Source organism: Musa acuminata, chromosome BXJ1-8 (assembly GCF_036884655.1).
Source record: "Musa acuminata AAA Group cultivar baxijiao chromosome BXJ1-8, Cavendish_Baxijiao_AAA, whole genome shotgun sequence".
Lineage (NCBI taxonomy): Eukaryota > Viridiplantae > Streptophyta > Magnoliopsida > Zingiberales > Musaceae > Musa > Musa acuminata.
Window position 1 is genome coordinate 5,111,251 of NC_088334.1, and position 24,124 is coordinate 5,135,374.

General features: G+C 39.5%; 5 protein-coding genes across 9 annotated transcripts; 3 read left to right on the plus strand and 2 right to left on the minus strand.

Moving 5' to 3' along the window:
* Positions 1-622: 622 nt before the first annotated feature.
* LOC135588928 (agamous-like MADS-box protein AGL62) lies at positions 623-1,498 on the plus strand. Its single transcript, XM_065081262.1, has one exon. It carries the CDS (start codon positions 647-649, stop codon positions 1,346-1,348), a length of 702 nt encoding a protein of 233 aa, XP_064937334.1. The 5' UTR covers positions 623-646; the 3' UTR covers positions 1,349-1,498.
* Positions 1,499-3,628: 2,130 nt separating this feature from the next.
* On the minus strand, positions 3,629-4,558 carry LOC135588929 (uncharacterized). The gene has a single exon (XM_065081263.1). It carries the CDS (start codon positions 4,517-4,519, stop codon positions 4,148-4,150), a length of 372 nt encoding a protein of 123 aa, XP_064937335.1. The 5' UTR covers positions 4,520-4,558; the 3' UTR covers positions 3,629-4,147.
* A 1,309-nt stretch (positions 4,559-5,867) lies between these two features.
* LOC135582293 (uncharacterized) lies at positions 5,868-14,401 on the plus strand. Its single transcript, XM_065078303.1, has 8 exons — positions 5,868-6,139; positions 7,966-8,022; positions 8,193-8,245; positions 10,330-10,381; positions 11,072-11,131; positions 13,198-13,263; positions 13,514-13,556; positions 14,188-14,401. The coding sequence occupies exons 1-8, from the start codon at positions 6,028-6,030 to the stop codon at positions 14,252-14,254; spliced, it is 510 nt and encodes a 169-aa protein (XP_064934375.1). The 5' UTR covers positions 5,868-6,027; the 3' UTR covers positions 14,255-14,401.
* Positions 14,402-14,550: 149 nt separating this feature from the next.
* LOC103994303 (pentatricopeptide repeat-containing protein At3g16610) lies at positions 14,551-17,244 on the plus strand. 2 transcript variants are annotated; one of them, XM_018830808.2, is made up of 2 exons: positions 14,551-16,239; positions 16,314-17,244. In XM_018830808.2, exon 1 carries the CDS (start codon positions 14,769-14,771, stop codon positions 16,236-16,238), a length of 1,470 nt encoding a protein of 489 aa, XP_018686353.2. In that variant the 5' UTR covers positions 14,551-14,768; the 3' UTR covers position 16,239; positions 16,314-17,244. The 2 variants fall into 2 exon arrangements, with proteins under 2 accessions (XP_018686353.2, XP_064934374.1); XM_065078302.1 differs by having other exon boundaries at positions 14,551-17,244.
* An 822-nt stretch (positions 17,245-18,066) lies between these two features.
* On the minus strand, positions 18,067-23,921 carry LOC135587190 (uncharacterized). Of its 4 annotated transcripts, XM_065078300.1 has the most exons (6): positions 23,602-23,921; positions 21,766-21,966; positions 20,236-20,407; positions 18,892-20,132; positions 18,696-18,829; positions 18,067-18,519 (listed from the first exon to the last, which is right to left on the minus strand). In XM_065078300.1, the coding sequence occupies exons 3-5, from the start codon at positions 20,352-20,354 to the stop codon at positions 18,699-18,701; spliced, it is 1,491 nt and encodes a 496-aa protein (XP_064934372.1). In that variant the 5' UTR covers positions 20,355-20,407; positions 21,766-21,966; positions 23,602-23,921; the 3' UTR covers positions 18,067-18,519; positions 18,696-18,698. The 4 variants fall into 4 exon arrangements, with proteins under 4 accessions (XP_064934372.1, XP_064934371.1, XP_064934370.1 ...); XM_065078299.1 differs by lacking the exon at positions 21,766-21,966 and having other exon boundaries at positions 18,067-18,465; XM_065078298.1 differs by lacking the exon at positions 21,766-21,966.
* Positions 23,922-24,124: the final 203 nt, after the last annotated feature.

Here is a 24,124-nt window from a genome sequence, read left to right on the forward strand (position 1 = left end):
AAACATAGAGCTAAGGGAGCTGTGTTATTTGGGGCCATCCAATCTAGGCTGAGATGAAGCTTCACAACAATGGATTGAGCCCAACTTTAACAAACATATTCGATAAGGAGCCATGCCTATTGCCTTTTAAATAGTCAGATGACAAAATGATGCATATGGTATTGTCAGTTTGTAATTTGGATTTATGAGACGCGTATGAAACACCTACAATGTTAGTTAGTATAATAGTGATGTATTAAGTTTGCTATCCAAATATCGAGGATCTAATACCTCATCCGACCATTGATACCTAATACGTACCATCACCTTCGAAAGATCGAAAGTTGGAGATGTCATTGGGATGAATTTTGAAGGACCGGTTTAACTAATGAACACTCCTTACTAATGATAGTAAGCTCATCAGTAATGAGGAATCCGCTCCTGATTTGGAAATCCCACCGTATTATTGGTTGATTATTATTATTAATTGATTTGATTGTAATTGACAGCTACTCCACTAAATCGCATTGATTGATACTTTCCCCCCGTATTACCGTTTTGTGCTACCATCCAAGTATGCACGTGTATATATACGTACCTCTCTCTCTCTCTCTCTCTCTCTCTCTCTCTCTCTCTTGTTTGGTTTCGATTTGCTTGGCTTCGGACGATGATGCCAAGAAAGAGGAAGACGAGCATGGGGCGCCAGAAGATCGAGATCAAGCGCATCGAGAGCGAGGAGGCGCGGCAGGTCTGCTTCTCCAAGCGCCGCGCCGGCCTATTCAAGAAGGCCAACGAGCTCTCCGTCCTCTGCGGCGCCGAGCTCGCCCTCATCGTCTTCTCCCCCGCCGGCAAGCCCTTCTCCTTCGGCCACCCCTCCGTCGACTCCATTGTCGACCGCTTCCTCTCCCTCGGCCCCGCGCCGGCTCCGCCTCCTCACCCTCACCCTCTCCCTCTCCCTCCCCACGCGGCGGCCGCTTCCGCCGACCGCCGCATGCTCGTCCCCGCGCGGGCGTCCGCGGTGCACGAGCTTGACCGGCAGTACTCGGAGCTGACCGAGCGGCTCGAGGCGGAGAGGCGGAGGCGGGAGGCGCTGGAGGCCGCGCTGAGGGGACAGCGGGGCGCCGCGGCCCACCTGCTAAACGCCAACGTGGAGGAGCTCGGGCTGGCGGAGCTCGAGCAGCTGCAGGGCTCGCTCGAGAGCCTGCGGTGGGACGCCGCCCGGAGGGTGGATCAGCTGGTGTTCGAGGCGCAGACGAGGAGCCTTGTCATGGCCGGAGACGCCGGTGGCAGTGGCTTCGTCCCTACTGCCGAAGGGAGCATGGTGATTCCTCCTCACGGTGGCTTCAACTATGGCTATGGCTCCTTCTAACTGCTGGTCTGGTAGTATGGTTTAGCTTCAGTTCTGTTTCTGGTGTCTGCAATAAAACGATTGCAACAGATTCAACAAAGTCTTTATAGACCGTCTTCTCAGTCTAGTCTGTATAAAATGTCATGCAGTTTAATCATAGACCACCTTTTCTTCCAAGTTAATGATCCTGAAATATATAAATATATTTCATCAGATAAACAGCAGTAGCACAATGATCCTGTGAAGCAACCAATAAATTTCATCAGATAAACAGCAGTAGCACAATGTATATAGTCAACTGTAACAAAGATAAATTTGGGCTTTGAAGGAACACTATGTAATTAGTAGTGACTAAATATGCACAGCACAGACATATTTTTCTGCGGTGTATTATTGAACCACTGGATTTGTGTACTAAGATAATTTGTTGATCTATAATTTGCTCCCTAAGAAACATGCCAAACCACATGGACTTAAGCCAATGTAGGTGTTATAGATGCCAAAGGCCAACCAAAACTGAGGAACAATTTGGGAATCTAGGCATGTAAACCATTTATGTAGCCAAGTCTTGTTTGCAAGATTTATAAGCAAGTCAAGATACAAAAAAATGGAAACCTTACTCAGATATGAACTCCATGAGAAAGGAGTTACCCAAAGTTAAAAATGATCATTACAAGCCAGATTACAATGCTAACAGTATCTCAAAAGGTAAGACAGTTCATTATGAACATGTTCATTTAGGAAGATCACTTGCACAACCATGAACCAAGGAAGTTGGAAATAGCAGTCAAGAAATAAAATCTTGCCCGTACTTCACTGCTCTACACTAGACTCACTCAAGAAACTTAATAGAATCTTTTTCTGAAAGAATTTGTCATGCACAACAGATCCTCTACAAGAACCATGGGGCCACTCAACACAAGAATATTGCATAGGCATGATAAGCGAGCTACAGAGAGAATTTGTCATGCATAGTATGTTACAATACTAGAGAGTTGGATTAACAAGAAAGCACAAAGAAAACAATCGATCAGCAATAAAGCAGATGCCACTTCAAATCAAGCAAGTTTGGTTGCATAGATTGATAGTAAAGATTCTAAACAATGAGAACAATTGTTAGAACATCAAGCATTATACATTTTTGTTGTTTTTTCGAGAAGAATGTTTGGAAACTGGAACAAGAACATGATAGCACAAAGCATTAGATAGAAGAAAGTATTCCAAAATTTGTTGGCAGAAGACTCCTGTCAAAATTATATTCCGGTAGGTAGTTCACAAAAAAGAACAAATAAACTACATGACTAAATTTACAATACCCAGTAGAAAAGGGAAAAGAAAACCAGCTATGATATATAATCAGATGAGAATAACCCTTGATTAATCACATTAATTGCACTACAAAGTCATTTCTGTAATCTTTATTTGTCAATAGTCCAATATCTTTAAAAAAGCAAGACTTCTTGAGTAAGATAAGATGCTGATATTAAGAATTGTTCGCAATAAATAAAATTAAATGATGTCCCATTTCAGACACTTCTGTATGATTTGTAATCAATTAACGCATGGATTTCAATGTTGACATCCAACAAGTGGATAAATATTCCAACATGCATTGACACCACAGCAAAGAAGTGGCTTTCAAAGCTGACACCACAGTCATAACTAAGAGCCTAGATGAACTTGCATATTCCAATTACATTGTGGCTTCCATGTGTGTTTAACATATTTTTTGTGATTGATTAATATCTAACTTTGAATGCCACTATCACTATTAAGATCCCACATGACCTTGCACATTCCATTCACAAAGTAGCAGTGTGGTACAGCTAGCAACACAATCCTCAGAATAAGATATGAAGTTGCATCTTAAACCCCTGACCAAACACTTCAAGAACATTCATCTCATCAAACAATCCCACAACATCCATGAGATTTAACAAATAAGCAAAAAGAACTCTTTCTTATGGAACAAGAAGTACTTGTAGATAAAAAGTATTGAAGAGCCTAATAATATTTAACACCAACAACATTTGCTCACAGAATTCAACTCATTTTTTCTCACAAGCAGACTGATGCTATGGCATGGGCTTCTGTTAAACAGATGTCTAAAATTACTACAAACAGATAAAACTTGCAGTAACATAAGACAAATAATCACAATAAAACTTGCAATTAACTGATAGTTTTATTTACATTGTGAGGAGGGCAGAATAATAACAATGCAACAGGAACTTTGCTTAGTATGAAGAGGGTCTTACTTATCAGAGATGGCAGCTTCTGTTGAGTCTTTATGAGTAAACACATCATCTAGCCAATCATTGTCCTACAAAAAGTGTGTTAACAGTCAAACAAGACCGATGAGTAATGAAGTCCAGTTCAAAGAGCAGCCAACAAGAGCAATAATTAGCATTCCTGTGAAGCACATAAGCAATTAATAAGCATTTAGGCACCGCTGCTACTTGCTCAAATTGTCCCAACTTTGCAGATCAATGTTCCGGAAAAAGAATAGTGATGATTCACAGTTTCCAGCAAACATGATGAGAACCGAAACTATCATACAGAGAGATCCGCCTATGGATTATGGAGAGAACAAAGGTTGTGTATTTTTCTAAGGAAACATGTTTCGCATTTCCAACGTCAGATCTGCACAGAATCCGGTTTCGAATGCTTCTAAGAAAGAAGAAAAACCTAACCCCAACTCACAGGGAGAAGTTAGACTCTCGGTGTTATTAGGTCCCGATCTGTCGGAACCAAACAATTAGAGGGGAAAGATTACACAGATCTACGCACAATCAGAACCCCAACAGGGTCCTCCCCAGCTCAGTGCGCGGCGACCAGATCCACGCCGAAGGCGTCCAAGAAGGGATCGGGGAGCTCCGGGCTCGAGGGGGCGTAGATGAAGGACTTGGCGGCGGCGAGCTTCTTCCGCTGGACGAACCGCGGGCCGCGGGTCCTAGCCGCAAAGCAAGGGAGGAGCCCTTCGATATGAACGGCGGCAGGCGGCGACGGCCCGGGGGAGGGGGAGGAGGGGGGCGAGAGGCGGGGGAGGGCGGCAGATCGGGGGGATCTGGCGTTGCTAATCCTGGAGTCCCGGAGGCGGGCGAGGGCGCCAGGCTTCAAGAAGCGGTGGAGCCGCTCCTCGATCCGGGAGGACGGGGGCGAGGGGTTCGGGCTCCGGATCCTCCGATTCATAGGGGGGGAGAGAGATCGAAGGGCGGAAAGCGGGATCGAGGGAGAGGGTTTCGTGGGGGAGATAAGGAGGGTGGGGGAGGGGATTTAAGGGCGAGCGGGGATGCGGCAAAGGCGGGAGTTTTAAGGAGGGAACGCGATGTAGGGCTGCGTGGTATTCAATTGGAGGGCGGGACTGTTGCCTTTTTTTGCCTGTACGGTGTTTTCCGTGTGATTGTTTGCATCTTTTTCTGGCCTCATCTGCCAAAGAGGATGAAAGAGGCACGTGCGCACGTGGGCACGTGGGGATGAAAGGTGGTGAAGGCAAAAACCACTAAAAAGATGGATTAAAAATTACATTAATGTTATATTTGTGCATTATTATTATTTTGCATATGTGGGATTCATCTTAGTTGATTAAATTGGAAAATGCATTTGCTGCAGCACATTAGTACTTTTAAAGGTTCATCCCCTATATATATATATATATATATATATATATATATATATAAAGTGATAATATAATTACTTTTAAGGGATTCATTCAATTATATGTAAGGTAAGTGACTTGTTATATATGTTGAATCGATATATTAGTTAAATATGAATAATATGGCATAGAGAAAGATATCGACTTGATATTGATTTCAAAATAAATTATTATTTTATAATCATAGACTCGATGAATTAGGATATGATCACATGAGTCAATACAATTCACATAATATTTTTTTTGATCATGATGACTCATAGTCAAGGTGCATGACACGGGAGTGAGTTTGCTTGATCAAGGTGCGAGCCTCGAGCTCTTCTTCTAATACTAATCTGATAAAGGATAATTCAATTGATCGGATAATTTGATCGATCGGACATTAGTACAATTGTTTTTGACGATGAGCATACCCATACGGTTTTATCTTTTCGAAGAACATATAAACTTCAAAAAACAGATATATGACATACTTATGAGCCATTGATTCCTACGTGAGACTAAATAACTTTTGTCATGGATTAAATGCGTGCAGATAAAACATATGGGTATCATGGACGAAGGCCCATCTGATGAGTGATGCTAGAAATTGATTGCATTTCATGTATGATTTAATGCAGAAAGTAAAAAAAGTATCTCATTGGAAGACTATGAATACAATTAGAGATATTTCTATAATAATTACTAATTTTGGGGAATTTTAATGCACACGCAGTTATAGAGAATGTGATGGGACAGTACGTTCGGCTGCTAAAAATGGTCCAGACGAAGATTCCCTATGTGATTCAGACAGGATTTACGGTTTTCTTACGTCACCTTATCTCATGGACCACGACGCTCGGAACTCGATCGAGCCTAGCCATGTCCGCGAGTACCGCAACTCGAAAGAGGCGACTACACCATTGGAGACCTTTCCGCGGGCCTTTTTTCTATCAGGGGAATTCTCCCGAGCAGCGAGGCGGCGCAAATTGCAGCTCTGCTCTCGTTCCATTCTTCCCCCTTCTCATACCTCGCCTTTTCTCCGTGGATCGGTTGAACGCGGATGTCGAAGCTCTTCTCCAAGTTCTTGGGGTTCTTCAGCTCCCGGACGCTGGTCGGCGTCGACAAGGTCGGCAATCGCTACTTCACCCGCGTGGAGGAGATCGACGGAATCAGTAAGCCAACCCTAAATCTCTTTTTCTCGCTTGGTTCTCGAATTTATTAGCGATTACCTTTTCGAGGTAATGGTTTATCCACAAATTGCACCCAGGAGATCTTTTGATCTGGTGTACATGTGTTATGAAGCGATCGACAATCTGTTAAACAAATAAGCCAAGGCTTGTTGTTGACGAAATTATAATCTTAGATTCCGTAATTATACACCGAAGACATTTATACAAGTTGCAACTTTTGCATATTTTTTGGTAAGGGGCACTACGGTTAATTTGAATCCTTATCCAGATGTCCAAACAGTAGAATGACAAATATGAAAGCCAATTATTTGGTGAATTATTAGATATCCACAATCCATTGGCTTAGTAGACATGCAATCGTGTGCAAACGACGAATGCAAAGAAGTTGATGTTCAAATGCAATGAAGTATCTCATGCAATTATACAAGCTTGCAGTAGTAGGTTTTACAAGTAAAATTTACCCTCAACATTGTATGGACCTATTATCAGATTTTGCTACACATACATAATGTAATCACAAGTAAAACTTGAGATAAACATTTTGTTGAATAGAAGGGATGCCTTCTGTTTCTCTAAAATCGTGAAATAAAAGATGCATATCTTGTGCCCTAATCAGTGATTTCCTACAAATCAAGTCTTAGATTTGCTGCTTAATAAATATAAGATACACAACAAAGAACAAATTCTGGCAGAAGGAAAATCCATGATGTAAAAGAGCATATCAGAAAAATATATGGTAGAAAAAGGGATCAGGCAACAATTTGTGGTTTAATTCTTAGTAGAGGGAAACATGGAAGTGGTTAAAACAAGGGTCCCCATGCAAACAACTGAATCACTCTTGATTTTTCTTTCTTTTCCCCTTACTGGAGCCAAAATTCCCTAGACGCATAACTTATTTGTCACAAGGATAACTGTTGGCAGAGGCACGCTATTATTATGCAAGGATACTAGGGTTCTATTGGGAGATTTTCCTCATCATGGTGAGAGTATCACGTAAGGAAGATTAAAAGAAGCTGGTGGTGGAGAAAAAGCATGACATAATCAAGAATCAGATACAATCCAATCGTTTGCTGGTTTTCCCTATCCTGCCTACGGCAAGGAGCTTTAAGAATAGCAGCAAGCCAGCAAATAAGGAAGTGAAGTGCTGCTATCACATGACATGGTTGTCGTTGCATGAGGGGTAGAACCAGAGATCAAGACCATGAGCTCATTGAGTCTCACTTATGTTTCTTTTGGCTTATTTAGATATATAAGTAGGATTTGCATTTACATCAGTGAAGTATGAAAGTCATATATATGCCTCAAAACATTAAAAATTTTGAGCCCCTCAAAACATTTAAGATTCTAAAACTTCTAGAACTTCCAAAAATTTTGGCCAACCAAATGTATTTTGCTGCATGAAACATGGATTATGATGTATATTTTCAGTGTCAAGTTTGGTTTCACTAGCTTGTAATATTCCAAATAATTAATTTGTGATTATGTAAAGGTTATTTGGCTTTTTGTACTTTTACATCAAAAGAATGTGTTTGCTTTACTATGTATACTTGATCTTATGTGGAAACTTGATCTGGGGTTGCTGTTTAACTTAGATCTGTTAAGATAAAAATATCTTTATATGTTGCATTACTGTGGTCTTAATAACAATTCTGGTAAATGAAGCTGTGTCAAGCTATAATCCATTCTTGATAAAAGCCTTCTACAGGTATAAAATGCACTTAAAGTACTTTGTTTAAAAAAAAAACACAGAGTGAGTGACATGTCCATGCCTTGTTTTCTATGTTAATTTCATTCTATCATATTACTAGTGAAGGAGAAAAGATGGGTGATTTTCAAAGGTGAGGAGGATCCCACATCCATTCCAGGTGAGTCAAATAACTATTCCTTGTTTATCTTCATATTTCAAGAACACCCTCAACCTGTTGGGAAGAATCATTTTTTGTACGTGGCCACATACATTCAGAGTTCATTACAAATGTCTTAATTTTGATAAACTAATATTGAAAGCTACTTGCTGTGTTTATGATGATTTCAGTTGAGTGGATCTGCTGGTTGAATGGCCAAAGAACGAAAGCTCCAACTCCAGAGGCAAGAGCACATAGAACTAATTTGCTTGACAGAAACAGTATTTGGACTCTTTTTGTGGAAGCTTGAACATTTTCTTTTCATCAATTAGGAAACTCATTTGTTGTGCTAGAGGACCAAAGGTAATCTTTTTCCTCAGTTTGAATTGAAAGGCTAGACATGCTCATAAGTCATAACAAAACTAAGCCAGTCCACAAGAAGGTGAAGAAGGAAATACAATGATTACAAGGAACATCTAAGATTCCCTCTTTAATATAACCATCAAATGAAAATTTGTAAGATATCGCACTAAATATGCTCAATAAAGTTTGGTCCTTAAAGAATTGTAGTATCATGCCTTCTGTTCTTTACCTGAATCTGGGTCTCTCAATGAATCAATAGATTGGACCTAGGTGCTAGCTTTAAACTTCACTATCTCTTCCTAACAAGGAGTTTGGCCCTGCAGTGTGGGGGCATGCTGAGTGACATCTAGCATTAAACACAGTTCATTTGTCAACATAATATTTAATTGACATCAACTATAAGATTTGTTGGATTTTCAGTCTGGTTGGAAGGTCTGGGAGTAAGTAAAGACGCACATGCCAAAAAGATCCTTTGACAGATTTTGTTCTTTTGAGACAGGATCTGCACCATTTCCTCATGGGATGGTTCAGATTCTCCATTTCACTCAGTTCAGCACTGTGCCTGAATCTATGTTCTTTCCTCTTCAAAACGACAAATCCTCCATCAAATTTTAGATTAAGAAAACCAACGAAAAGCCAACATTGACAATGGGGATGATTTGTTTCTTTTTTTTGCACAAAGCATGCCTTTTTTTTATGATAGACCATGTTCACTTGGAGCTGGATGCATTCCCTTGCTGAACCTTATTACACCTTTAAGTTAAATCTCCATGGCAACAATTGCTTCATTTATTTCGAAACATAAACATCAATTAATACAAATCATTCTACTTCTTATCCTTCATCTTTTCTTATATATCCTTCTTCTCTTGTTGCATTTCTTTTAGCACTTGATGCATTCTAGACACATGTGGAAGAAAGTCAAATATCAAAATAGCAGTCAATTAATGTTATTGTTATTATCCTTAATATCTCCATTTGTTAATCCTATATTTCTTTATTTATGAATATCAAAATTGTGCACAAAAAATTGTCCATCATGTTTAACTGCTTATCCCTGTTTCTAACCAGTTTAATACTGTGTTTAATTGAAGCTCACAGCTACAAACTTATGATGCCTGCAATTAATCTGGTTTTAAGTGATTGGCAGAGATGATAGACAAAAGTTTCTATTTGTTTTCTGTTGTTGCCAAAATTGTCATCGTTTTCTTCTCTAGCAAATAAAAGTTTGCGTAGTGAAGTTTTCACTAACTACTATTTCATTGCCAATACTCTATGTCCTTGATTAGTGGGTCCTCATGATTACTTGCAGGCATTTTGGAGGTCAATTATAGATTTTCTGGTAACAACTTTGTTACAAAAAGGTTCTACCAAAATTAACTTTTAGAGCTTATTCAGATCACAAAGTGATCTAAAGTATTCAAATAACTTATATAGAACAGTAGTATAAACCGTCCAAGTATGCCATATGTATCCTGCTGTAAATCCTGAGGTCATGACAAAAATACATATTTGTCGGAAAAAGTGAAACTAGGATTAAGAAAAAAATAACGGAAAGAGTACTGCTCTAAAAGCTGAATAAATGATCCCATGTAGCCATGCCTCTCAAATTCTTAATAGAAATGTTGCTTAATTGACTGATTGAAAAGCAAGTCAAGATCTACCAATTTCATACGCCAATGATTATGTGCCATCTCCAAGTGGAAGTTTTATAGGGTCATTTATTCATCCTCTGCATTATTAGTGACTGCATAGAACAGATAAAAATTCCCAAGCTGTAGCTGAAAGCCTGAAACTTTCTAACTTGTACTGTCTGCCTATTTATTTACTGCATTTGTTTGTGTTTTTCTTTTGCCTTCATCATTATTCAGTTATTTGCTATATCTTAATTTAAGAGTTACTTTTAATAGAAATATGTATTAGTTTGTTGCATTATCTGATAGAATTGTTGGTCAATGTTTACAGGAAATGATTGAATTGGACGCCAGGCGTGAACTCGTTAAACAAAATATTGCAAGTATGTAATTATAATTTTTATTTCAATCTGATTACCCTGGTTATGATAGCTTTTTTGCTGGATAGGGCATAAAATATAATTACTACTAGAAATTACAAAAAACATTAACTATCTAAATATTGAGTTGTTGGGTCTATGTTGTCATAATTGCTGCCCTATAAATCTGAAAGCACTGTTGTTTTCCTTATAGAAGTTTTTCATGATTTGAATTCTGTTGCAGTCTCATTTATGCTGATGGTTTTCTTTTCCTTGATCATCTAAAGTATGTTTAATGGGGGATCGAATTGCTCTTGTGGTTGCTTGTAAAACAAATTTAACAGTCCACCCTCATTAATTCATGTGCCACACAATCACATTCTTCCCTCTCCTTGCACTTTTGCTGATGCCAAGCAATCTGATTAACTGCTTGCAAAGGAAATGTGGTTTTGGTAGTAACATATAGTCTTGCATGGACATCTCAGATGCTTAACATATAGTTATGTAATGATCTTTTTTTTTTTTGGCTTAATCCATGCAGTCACGCATAAAGGTAATGTAAATAATCAGGCATACATATTTGTCTACTAATTTTATTTTTTATTACTGCTGAGGGACTGCTTTGATCCTCTTTCTTCTAAACCCATAACATCACTTAATGTGCATCAGCATCACTTAGTTAAGAGGCATTACTGATATCTATTCTTTACAAAGTTCTGAAGAAGAAAGAGGAAGAGGAAAGGAAGTCCGGTGTTCGAAGAAGCAAGAGCATAGGTAAGCTAGTTTTCTTATGTTTACTAGCTTGTGGATTGGATGTTGGCCAAGAACCACAATTTTAGATGTCTTGTTCCTGAAATTTATTTCATTCTTTAACAGACAAATCAGTGTTTATATATTTCCCAACTGTTTTGCATGTACAATAGGAAACTCTATCTGTAATATCAACTATTTACAGGATTCATTACTATTAGAGAAGGGATTTTTGACTTTTGCTTCAAAGAACTATGAAGGTCCCTAGTCTGTACAAGGATAATTATTGCAATCCCATTTTTTATGATAAATTGATGCATTTCTTTAGTTATTTACATATTTAATCCAAAAGGAATGTGAAAATCCAACTTATGCTTATTAATGTGTTTTGAGCCAAAAAAGGAACACTTGCTTTTGCCTTAATAGTTTACCTCTAATTGGAAGAAATGATGAAACAAAATGTGCTTAACCAAGGATAGCATCAGATTACTTGAGCATCTTGTTTATCAATTCATTCTACTGCTTAATTAAGCTCTTGAATCATGTTCTAGAATTCTTCTATCTGGGAATAGATGTGAGGCTAGCATGAAGGCATGTGCTGGAACCATAATGTGGGAAGATTAAGCTTTGAAACCCATAAGTAGATTTACTGGAGATTTTTAGCAAGAATTTTGATTTATCTATCTGAAAATTTATGTAGACAAGCTAAGGAAATGTGAACTTTGTAGTGCCCGCCTGCTTAACCAAATGCAGTAGAAACTAGAGTTGTAAAGTTTGATGACCTGAAATATTGTGTATGAATCCTGATTTGTATTTAATAAGTTTATCTAATCAGGCATGGAAATGGGTTCACTAGATGTACATAAATTCCATATTAAACCTGGATCTAAAGATTATTTGTTTCAGATCCGAACCAAATCTGGCCAAATGACATTCTTGGTAAAATGAAAAAAAAAATGTTGAGGGAGGGATTATAGTGGTTGTTGATGATGATTTCCTTTTCTTTACCTTCCTTTTTGTGTGGGTTACAGAGAGAGGTTATGTAGGACAAGCTAAATAGATCTAAAATTGATTCAAGAATTAAGCCCGTTAAATTATTTTGTTTATAATCTAATATCGTTTACAACAACTGGATATCAAATTGTGAAGGCAAGTAAGCATTTCATGGCAAAGTTTGTTTCAGGGTTGTGAAAAAGGGGCTAATGTGGTAACTCAAAGGCATAATTTTCTCAAAATAGAAAATATTATGTTTCTGGTAACCTTTTGAAAAGAGAATAAGCTTTGTATATGCATTAAACACATAAAAAAAAAAACACTCAGCAAGAATCAATGGTCAATGTATGATGAAGCTCATTTTGGAAGTGTTCCCAAGTCCCAAGCACAAGAAGAGTTTGCCCTTCTGGATTTGGCTAACCAATCATTTGTTCTATTAGCTTTGCTAGGTACATGGATGAGTCTACAAAATAATAACACCTTCTAATGAGGATTTAAAATTAATAATTATGGTTCTTCTATTCCAGGAAATGCCTTGGTTAGGAGATGCAGCAAAACCTTCAAATCAAATTTGATTTTAGTATATGCACCCTTTTTCTAAATCTCGAAGTTTCTCATGCATAGCCCAAGTTTTGACATTAACGAAAGTCCCAAAAGACATCTGCTGCACATCAAAACCATCCAGATTGTTTCTCAATTGTAACTTTGTGGAGGAGATCTTAAATTTGAAGATACAAACTAGCAATTAGATTAGGGAATGACAAGAAATCAATGCTAGACATATTGTCTAGCCTGTATTCCTGCAAAGCGTCTTTTTAGATGGGAAATTGATGGGCTTGGGTGTAGGCTAGCAATATTCATCTCAAGGACATAGATGTGCAGTGGCTGATCAAACACATAATTGTGATATCAATTAGAAGTCATTTAATTGATTGATTATCGTGTTTCATGTGATTTGTATTTATGAATCACGAGTATGTAAATATTTTATTTGCTGATTGGTAAAGAGTTTTGGATCTGTGAACTTGAAGAATTTTCTCTAACCTTTTTATTTTGCTTGGTTAACATACTTGCTGACCATTGAACTGTGGGTAAAGGTGGATCTCCAGACCTGAGAAGTTTCATTCAGCAATTTCCTGATGCCTCTTTTGCTCCGAAAAAAGGTAGGTTCTATCTGTTAACATAGCCTAATTTTCACCATGTAGATAACATGCAGTTTTCATCTCATTTGACACTTCGTCCTACCATGATTGTTTCTAGTTGTTTTTCAAGCAACCTTATACTTTGGCGCTGCAGTGCTAACTATTGATATTGATCTTAAAGATGAGATGATTATATTCATTTATCGAAATGACACACCACACTATTAAGCCTATTTTGAATTGTGGTTTTTTTTAATATGTGCATGATCAGATGAAGTATCAGATGGAAAGGATGTTGCAAAGAAAGAAGAAAGGTATGTTTAAATTAATCTTCGTTTAAGCAAGTCATTGTGATGTCTCATATTGAAGCTTAGTTATCTTAAATCTCTAATGTCATATGCACTTTTTAGTTTTTAGTACCTAGATTGAAAGCCAGCTGTTTGCAGTCAAACCATAGATCAGTAAAATGCTCAGCTTTGGTACATACCTATTGTTTGCTGAAAGTTTATCCTAGTTGTGTTTAAACTTTCCTTGTTTTGTATCACTCCTTTGGTTGTATTCTGCTGTAGCTTTGTCTGCAACAATCTAAGCTTTCAATTTCACTTAAATATCTACAAGTGCCATTAGTTAATAACTTAAAACCGATGTGTATTAGTATCTTGTCAAATTAGAAGTTTCACTTAAGTGTATGACAGAATATGTTTGTTCTACAATGCAACAATTATGATCTAAGAAGTGACAGATAACAGATAAGAAAATACTTGCCTGAGTGGCTTGTCCAGTTTATATCAATAATTGCCTTAACAATCAATCAGCACTGCAACTACAAATAATTTTGCTCTCAAGTCTCAACTATGTTTTATGTTTCATTCCAAATTTGAATCATGCATCTGTAGCTCAATCTCCAGCATAAGAATCCATTCTAACCTGAAATTTTCATTTCAGGTCTACAGAGCCAACAGGATCCGGCAAAACCTTCAAACCAGGAGCATGGCAGCCACCATCATCATGAAAGCCAACTTCACATTACCCAAGAGACACTGTAATTTGATTCTTAGTATAGTCAACTCGAGCCATAAACCGCAACGAAAGCTGAAGGCTTTCTTTGTCCCATTAGATTTCTTTCATTCCCCAGCAAAATTCTTTTTGTGATGCCTCAGCTGGTAAACCCTGCCACTGCATGAAATCATAAAGCCTCAAGTCACACGTACCGAAGACGCTGCTCCAACCTCGTGCAACGGTAGACTTCCGCTACTTTCTACTATAAATTAAGGTATGGAATTCTTTTATGGTGGCGAAAGATGCACTACTTAATTGTATTCAAACTCACAAGCTGATACTTAAGCATCATCTCATTCTATGCAACTGAGAGAGCTGGAAACCAATGGGTCAGTTCACTCTCCTTGTCGAACGTGGCGAACAGGGTAGTTCGGAAACACCGAACCGGTAGCCGACACGTGGACAGAGATGATACGGCCCGGCGTTGACTATAAGTAACCGCCTTGTGCGGTTGACGCACCATTCTCATGGGCGGACTGCACAAGTTTAGACCACCAAAGAAGCTCTTCGGTCTTCACCTCCATCGTACCCATCTCTCTTCCTGCGCCACCGGTCACCGCCGAACCCCGCACTGGACCTCGTCAAACCACATCCTCCAGAATCATCCTCGCTTACTCTCCCTCGAGGCTTGCCCCTCGCTTCCCGGCCTTCGAGCCACCCTCGCCTTCGCCGTCGTCTCCGGTCTCTTCCACAACCCCTTCGTCTCCAGCCGCCTCCTCCTCCACGCCACCTCCTTCGACTTCGCCTTTTCCTCCCTAATTTTTCGATGTATGGAATCTCCGAACCTTTTCTCCTGGAACACCGTCATCAGAGCCGCCGCGGCCTCTGACGACCGGCGCCCCTCGGTCGCCTTCTCCCTGTACGCCGAAATGCTACAGAGAGCCACTCTTCCAGATAAGTACACCTTCCCTTTCTTGCTCAAGGCCTGCCGTTCCCCCTGTGATCTTGGTTATGGCAGACTATTCCATTGCCATGCATTGATCTTCGGTCTCGGCAATGATGCATTCATGCAGACTGCACTCATGTCGATGTACTTATCGTGTGGGCATTTAGTTGACGCACGTCACGTGTTCGATGAGATTGCTCAAAGGGATGTTGTCGTCTGGACTGCGACGATCTCGGGTCTGGTCGATAGATGTTGCCATGAGGATGCTTTTGGGGTGTTCAAAGAGATGAGAATGTTCGACCAAGATGTCACTCCTAATGTGGCGACCATGGTTTCAGCCATGTCGGCGGTTGTGGGCTTAGGGTCTTTGGCTCTTGTCAAGAGCTTGCATGCTAACATGGAGAAGGTAGGTTTGGAAGGCGATGTCTTTGTTAGGAATTCACTGATCGATACTTATGCCAAATGCGGAAGCATTGCTTGTGCCTTGCAAGTGTTTGATAGTATGAGTGTAAAGGATTTGCATTCTTGGACAGCCATGATAACGGCTTTAGCTTCGCATGGCCTTGGCAGGGAGGCCATTGAAGCATACTCGAGGATGTGTGAAACGGGTGTGTTGCCAGATTCCACTACTTTCATTGCTGTCCTTTCTGCTTGCAGCCATGCTGGATTAGTGAATGAGGGGATTGAGATCTTTAATTCTATGGAAAGGGCTTACAAAGTTGTTCCCGAGCAAAAGCATTACGGATGCATGGTGGATCTTTTGAGTCGGGCAGGCCTCTTAGCTCGCGCATACGATTTCATCATAAGAATGCCCATGAAACCCAATTTGGCGATACTGGGTGCTTTATTGAGTGCATGTAGAGCTCAGAATGACTTAGAACTAGGTGAACTTGTTGCGAAGAAAATTGAGTCATTATGCCAATATAAGGGAGGTGCAGATGTCCTTTTATCTAACATGTATGCTGATCAGCAACGATGGCACGGAGTGGTTTCTATAAGAGAAGCAGCAAGAAAGGATGCAAAAAAGCCTCCTGCACAAAGTTGGATTTGAGGCAGGAACATACTTGATAATTTCTTGGTTGAATTCTGGTCACATCCGCATCCTAATTAGATGCTTTTACTGCAGGAGGGTCGAGAAGGTTCTTTGATATATGGCTTGTCTCTTCATGTGCTTGATCCTCTCTCATAATGGAATGCCCCAGTGGGAATGGAAGTAGCTTGATAAACTGCAGAAAGACAATGCAAGGTCTTTATGAAGCTTCTCAATTTCAAGTAGAAGTGGCTGATAGGACAAGGCTTTAATGATGATGGAGATTGGTACCAGTTGTTCTCTACCTGTGATTTTTAGAGCTTAATTTTGATGAATAAATAAGGAGATCTAGTGTCAACATGCCTTTTTTTTTCTAGAAAAGCAAATTTGGAATTATGACTCTATGATGCCAAAGCTGCTTGCTATTCATAATAAACATCAGAGGTTATGCGAATGAGAACGGAACTGCAAATTGAAAGAATTTATTTATTTCCATTGATTGGTTTATAGATGGAACTGGGAATTTAAGATATTTCTTTGTTTCCTTTGACCTTTATGGAACATTGTGCAGAGAGAAAACATGGACTTTAGTAATGCATATGCTTCAAATTAAGTTAGGATTAATCCATGGAGATTGATAGCCGTCACCCAGGAGTGATTTTGGTATATTGCATCTCATGATTTGTACATGGAATGACTTGAGTGTGTGTTGGTCTTGGAAAGAACATATAATGTGACAAAGTGGATAGGCTAAGGACATGGTTCATAAGGCAGTTTATGTTTTGTAAAATTCCTAATAGGTTATGCCTGTGATATTAAAGGTAGTTGTTCTCAGAGATATGTAGCCAGTTGGACCTATTTGACAGTAATATTTCCTGATTGATTTTATTTTAATATCCAAAATTTGTTGATTATCCAAATTGATTTGCATCTGATGATACTTTAGCAATTGAAACATTCTACTACATGTATTTCCAGGATGCACACAAATTACTTGAGCAAGTGGAATTTAACTACTGCAATGGAGGTATGCATGTCTGCTAAACAGAAGCTTTGTATATGCTAATGTAAAATTATAGAAGAGCATGCATAGCGAATAAACATAGAATAATTGCTTTTCATAAGAAAAAGAAATGTATAATATAGCAAAAAAAATTCCTGGCGCTATCTTTTCTTTAATTTCTATTCTATTATTGAGGAATGTTTATAGCACTAGTTATTTAAAATTTAGATAAACAATTTCTATGTAAATATAAGTTTATCACATATAAAAACTCTTCACATTCCAAAAACTTTATATATATTCCATTAGATATTTATCATTTGGTTATAACTCTAAATAACACACACCATTTAAAAACTCATTATGATTAGAAAAATTCCAGAGACATTTAGGCATCTAAATATTTAACACCAACCACCTAATCTTTACTTCATTAGTTATTATCAACTGAGTATCTCTGAATGGTGTTATGAAGTATGGTATAAGCGAAGATCTTAAGTCTTATAATTTTTAGCAGCAGCTGTCTGTTGTGTATGTATATTGTGGGCCTTTAGCTTAAACGTTGTGTTTAGGGGCATAAATTGATATCAAGAACGTAAATGAGGTGGTTTTCCGACTTCTTTCATGCATATATCCATGTCAGTAGTTACAGCTCAACTTAAAGTTCCAAATTACCAAAAAATAATCCGAAGGTAGACGGCAATGACCAATATGTAATTTGATTGGCACAATCCAAATTTGATTCTTAAAAGCAAACAAACTCAAAAGTGTATCATCAGGGGGTGCAGCAGAGCACAACATGAGTCGATCAGCTCATAAACAAATATAGGGGTTGAACAAGCTGACTGACAGAATCCGGTTAGCATATATCAGATGAACTAATGAGTCAACATTGTTTGTAGCAAAAAAGAAGAAATGGCTACAGAGGCAGCACAGTAAAAGAAATCGAGCAGAAACCGTCATCTACAAGTGTTGGTGGAGATTATGACTACATTGCAACAATCATGCACCAAATCAAATTACTGATGATAGTTCTTCGTTCATTTGAGCTGACATCAAAACTGCACGGCGATCTCAAATTCCCGTCCATCTTTCTATCTCTATCTCCTCATCTACGGAACGAATATTATGGTGCTGGACTTTGATGAGCTGGAGATCAGGAAACTTGGATCACCAAGCAATGATTGATGAGTTACAGTCATCCAATCCTTGTTTTCAGCCAGACGTCTCGTCGTCCAAACCATTCTGCAAGGAAGCCTAGTCTTTCGTATCGTTGGGCATGGCATTTTCAAACATAGGCTGTACATTAGAAAGTTAAAACAAACGTATGATTCAGAAAGCCTAAGATCAGAGCTTTGCTTAGAGCAGGCTTAAACACTATGCTTGCAAAGTCCGCAAAGCCGAGTTTCTGTTTACTTTGGACAACTACACCTTAGATTGTAATCATTTCTAACAAGAGATATTTGTGATTCTACCTGTCAGTCTTCACCTATGAAGTTGATTCTTGGGGCACAACTGTGAGCCTCAGGGTTTAGTTCGCCAGACTTTGGTTCTCCAAATAGCAGTGCCTTCTCGTCGGATGTCTCGTCACTGAGTCGCTGTGTGTTGCCTGCAACATCAACTTGTCATCACCATTAGGATCTTAGCAGATTTTTGAGCTACTAGTATTACCTTGCCATGATTCTTCAAGACGGTGCTGTCCCTGATCGCCTCCTGCTGCCTCAACCATATTGCCTGATGATTCTTCGGTCAGACGCATCCCTTCATTTGCTCCTGGTGCCTCAACCATGTTGGATGATGATCCTTTCACTTGATGCATGCTTTGCTCTCTGCTTAGAAACCCGACAAGATTTGTACATCGTTCTTCTGGAAGAACATCTAAGGTTGTTTGGAACGTTTGAAATGCTTCTTCTTTAACATCTGCGCTCAGATTCTCAGCTTGTTTATCATCATCAACCACATGTTGGGATGCAGCTGCTGATGATTCCTCATTGGCATTATTAACTGAGCTTTTGGACAAAGTCTGCAAAGTTTTAGCTTGGACCTCAGCCAGCAAATCATCTATATCCCTTGGTGCTACTTTATTTGTACTGAGCCGAGGATCTGTATCATTTGGTGCCACTTTATTTAAACTAAGCTGGGGATCCGAATCATTTGGTACTACTTTATTTGTATTGAGCTGACGAGAAGGCTGAGGAAGACTAGAGGTCACAAGCATGGGGTTCATGGTTTGTGAAGCAGCAGCAGCAGGTTCCCTTACCTGAAGGGGCAGAGCAACAGACAATGGCACAGGTACGGGATGAATTGGTACTGAAACAAGTGTCTGATCATGTGATTCAACCACTGAAGATGGGCTCCCATTTGGTGTTGCCATCGGAAGCAATGGTGCGATATCATTCTCCGCCGAAATAGGAACACAGAGGCGTGGATCAAATACCAAACCCCTTAAGACATGTCCACCGTTGGCTACTCGAACCGTGAGCATATATCCAGCATCAAAGGTTCCATCAAGTGTACCAGAGACTGCCTGTCCCAGTAGGTCATTAGGTGCATGGCTTGAAGCGGCGGCAGAATTAGACTGAGCTGGGATAAGCTGAGAATGATTGGCTGAATTGGCATTCAGATGAGCATGAGCTGGAGCAGCTTTGGGTCTGTAACCAATATAAGGGGATGGATTAGCTGGAGCAAGAGCTGATTGAATCCCGTAACTGGAGTTCACAGTTGAACCAGCATCGACAAGAGAACTTTGTGCCCCATAAATGGTGCATGGAGTTGGATTAGTTTGTACTGGAAGAGATTGAAACAGAAAGCTGGAACAAGCTGCAACATTAGCATGAGTTGGTACAGCTTGATCACCATGGCCTGAACTGGTAGCTGGATAAGCTTGAGATGAACTAGCTTGAATCCCGAGACTGGAAATAGCAGTTGGATTAGCTAGAGAACCAAAGCCTTGAGGCTTTTGACTAAAACTAATAGCTGTATTAGCTTCGGTAGGAAAAGTTGTCTTGTAAGTACCTTCGACGTTGTTTGTGACTAAGATTATCATAATCTTGCTTTCTAGGACGACCACGTTTGCGCTTGGCAGGTGAGTTAGCTGGATCCGCAGGGGTGGTCTCTTGATTCTGTTGAGCCATTCTATGTCTGCAGGTGAACCTATGCTCGATGAATCATTACCAATCAATATTCCCTGTGACAGCGAGAACCTTTTTAGTACCCTGTCAATACTTCTTTAGTAACAAAAAATGTCTATCATACACTTACAAACTTTTCAATTATAACATTTTATAACTTATGAATCCCCACCAGTGACAGTCATCCAAAAAGAGTCTACTTTATTGTATTTAAATCTGCTTAATACATCATAGATAAGATCATAAAAGGATTCACAATCTGATTAATTTCACAGCTTACTGAAGTCACAAAAAGAACGTCCTCAGACAGCTGTCACCAAAGAAAGAATTTCTCAAAATATCCATTAAAATATAAAATAAAGAAATCTTACAATTTATGAGATGAAGCTTCTCTGTACTCATAATGCTTATCTCTATAAGTTATATGCAGATAGCTTGCTTAAAGTTAAGCAATGCATGCCTGACTATTTTAAACAGGGAGTGAAAGGATGTTTGGTGAAAATGCCACAAAATGTAATTTTTTCACTGACTGAGAAATTTTATAGATAAAGATGACTAATCTTAGTATTTTGTTTAATTGTGTGCCAACTCTCATATCATATCAGTCAGCTTGACGAGATTAAAGTTTAGAATACCAATTGCTGGATGGCTATTGGCTAAAACAAAATGGAGAAACGATGAAGATAAAGTAAAGCATACCATTATGATCCATTGAGGAAGTATCAGGACATAGAAAACTGCAATTTTCCAAAAAGAAAATAATAACTACAAATGCCAAGAAAAAACTTTTATGCCGCATCAAGTATATTTCAAATCGTTCCACCATGAACTGAGAGTAATTTATAACAAAGCAAAAATGAACATTAATCTGCTGTTGTGGATATTGGCGGTTCAGCAACCTAGTGGACTTCTAAATTCAGATGACGAAGTCACAATAGCTAAAGAGCAAAGATCAGTTTGTTACCAATATATGCACAAACAAACCTAAGTGGAGTAATGAGAAAATAAATACAAAATAGGGGAAAAAATAGACAAGCAAATGCTCTAGTAAAAGAAAATGTCGGAGGCGGCGGAAAAAGATACTAACACATGACATGCTACTTTCTGCTCACCATACATCAAACAACACCTTTACTGGTCAAAATCTTACTAAAATGACTTTTTTGAGGTAATTCTTCTTTTCATTTCCCTTTTTTTTCTATTTAGATGTGATCATTAATAATCTTTTGAAAACCTTGAACTATGCCTGACCTGTTGTTGGATTTTCTATTGCTCAGATATGGAGGCTATTTCTTAACAATGTCTGAATTTCTAGATAACTAATATGGACCAACCCAGGAATCTTAAATAATACTGATGTGTTATGAGCAAAAGCTCAAACATTTTAGGAACTGCTTTGGTAAGGAAAACTCACCGGCAACTACAGCTGATGATATTATTATTCTCATTCTTCTGAATAACTTCTTGACACTTGGGATTTGAAACACAGTGCAAGCAAGAAAATCAATTTTGTGATACAGGAAAGTTGATGATCTATCGGACTATCTTGCTCAAAATCAATTGCTGCCGCACAGCCATTATCGATGCCTTTTTGAAGTTTTACCGGACTGATCATCTACACAAAAATTAATTGTCAAGCCCATTCACACTTTCTTTAACTACCACTCAACAGACCTGATATGAAAGTTCTACAATACCCAAAAGCACCAAAATAAGAACTGATCTGTAAGTGTTTTCTATTTGCATCTTAGAGCCGCCGAAGTGTTGTGTACTCGGGCAGGGCAGTCATAATCAGAGAAGCTTGCTAGCATTCCATCCAGCAGAGCAACAAGCATATGATCTCACTAGCAGTTTACAGGTGCAGAAGTTGGCAACAAGAAAAGATTGTGGCAAGCAAAAAATATAGAGGGTTGTCTATTAAAAGAATGAGATTCCGAGATCATGGATGGTAGTGATACATGGTCAAGATCATAGATCTTTTTTTTTCTTTTAATCAAAATACAAGGAACTGACTACCAAAATTTGCTTCTCAGCAAAGGACTCTATAACAAAAATGAATAAACTAATCGAATAATAATGGGGATAAATAAAATAATCGAAATATAATAATCCCACAGCCCCATTATTTACCAGTCTTGTGCCCTCTTCAGAAAGAGTTCCACTTCATCTCGCAGTCTGTCGATACGACAACTAGACTAACCAAAATTGTGTAATTTTAACAATAATCAAGAAATTAAGCCCAAAACTTGACCCAATAGCTGACCTGATTATGGATTTCAATCAGAACCACATAAAAATACGACTAGAACAGAATCAATTTTGACTCAAACCCAGTACACAATTAGATTATCAACTGACCCTTTTTAACAGATGTTCTTGATCCTAATCAGAATGTGAGAAAATTCCTTAGCATATCTTATTCCAGAAATGACAGCCTAAATTTAAGCCGTAGAAAGCAGCATTTCTTAGATCACAAAAGATCCTAATTGCATCAACAATTCAGGTAAAACCCTAAACAGGAGATCCATCCACTTCTCAGTCGAATGTCCCATGTGAGATGTGTGAACCGGGATCAACAAAGAACTATCATACTCCACAGGCAGCCTCTGCACCAAAAAGGCAAGAGCAAATAAACCTTACATAAAATGGCATCCTTGGCCGGTACGCGGCGAACGCTGTCGCTTCAAAGAAATGCTCACGGCATTCATCTGTTGGACTGCCGAACGCGCTCCAGATTGAACGCGAAAGCAGAAAGAGACAAATCATCGGACTCATTTGCTGCAGGATAAACTGCTTTACACGTATCCCATCTCGACCAAACCTCACATGATCAGGATTTGCACGTGAAAGAGTGTCTAAAATTTTCGAGGTGTCGTCCTCGATTACGCTTATCACATGAGCGCAGCGACGCCTGAATCCTGTAGCTAAACATGCCCTGATCGAGCAAGATCCCAAAAGAGGGAACTTTTCGCGCAACAGCTGCTGAGTCGACTCGGGACGAGTACCGTGACATTAGACAAAATCGGCACTGTTCTTTCCGAATAAACAAATCAATAAATAAATCGAGTCAAAGACCTTTGATCCCCACCATACTCCCACGCAAGACAAACGGATCGCACTAGAAAACCGAAACTGATTTCGATCATAGAAAATTGGCATCTTATAATGGAAAACCGACATGCATGCAGAGAAGAAGCCCGATTCGCCACAAGTAGATCTTTAAATTTTGTTTCAAGAAGAAATAGTTTACCTTTCTCCCGGTCGGTCGGTCCTTTAGCCGAATCTCACAAAGAACTACCAGAGGAGGAGGAGGAGGAGGAGAACGAGATCAGCAACGAGGAGACGCCACAAGAAGAGAAGAGGACAGGAACCCTAGATCCCCCCTCTCCCCCTTCCTCCCTCTCGTTCTCGCTCTCGTCGCGGCGATCAGTTTCGGTTCCCAGCCGGGGGGGGCACACGTGCATGTACGTAATGAACATGCATAGAACTAAGAGGGGAGCGAAGTGAAGGGGGAGAAGAGGAGGAGGAGAGCCTCCGTTAATGGTGTCCGCGGTGTCACTGTAAGACGACGGCTTCCCCACCACCACCTGGGGATACCGAGACCAGACCCGAGCCCATCAAGCTACACGAATCGCGAGGCTCCTCCATCCGTCGGATGCGGTTCGCTGGGGGCCCATGGTCCCGTTCGTTGAGCTGAGCGCCCGACCCCGTTCTTTGCGGGCGTTTGCACGGGTGTTCTATGCGGACGCCGATCCGCCTCACGCTCCGCTTTA

Excerpts from the sequence above, each read along its gene's own strand:
- LOC135588928 (XM_065081262.1), top strand. The coding sequence starts at position 647 with ATGATGCCAAGAAAGAGGAAGACGAGCATGGGGCGCCAGAAGATCGAG.
- LOC135588929 (XM_065081263.1), bottom strand. The coding sequence starts at position 4,519 with ATGAATCGGAGGATCCGGAGCCCGAACCCCTCGCCCCCGTCCTCCCGG.
- LOC135582293 (XM_065078303.1), top strand. The coding sequence starts at position 6,028 with ATGTCGAAGCTCTTCTCCAAGTTCTTGGGGTTCTTCAGCTCCCGGACG. Across the intron at positions 8,023-8,192 it reads GGATCCCACATCCATTCCAG|TTGAGTGGATCTGCTGGTTG; the intron begins GTGAGTCAAATA and ends TGATGATTTCAG. Across the intron at positions 11,132-13,197 it reads TCGAAGAAGCAAGAGCATAG|GTGGATCTCCAGACCTGAGA; the intron begins GTAAGCTAGTTT and ends CTGTGGGTAAAG.
- LOC103994303 (XM_065078302.1), top strand. The coding sequence starts at position 14,769 with ATGGGCGGACTGCACAAGTTTAGACCACCAAAGAAGCTCTTCGGTCTT.
- LOC135587190 (XM_065078299.1), bottom strand. The coding sequence starts at position 20,354 with ATGGCTCAACAGAATCAAGAGACCACCCCTGCGGATCCAGCTAACTCA. Across the intron at positions 20,133-20,235 it reads AGTCACAAACAACGTCGAAG|TCTCGGGATTCAAGCTAGTT; the intron begins GTACTTACAAGA and ends TGCTATTTCCAG. Across the intron at positions 18,830-18,891 it reads TCTTGAAGAATCATGGCAAG|GCAACACACAGCGACTCAGT; the intron begins GTAATACTAGTA and ends TTGATGTTGCAG.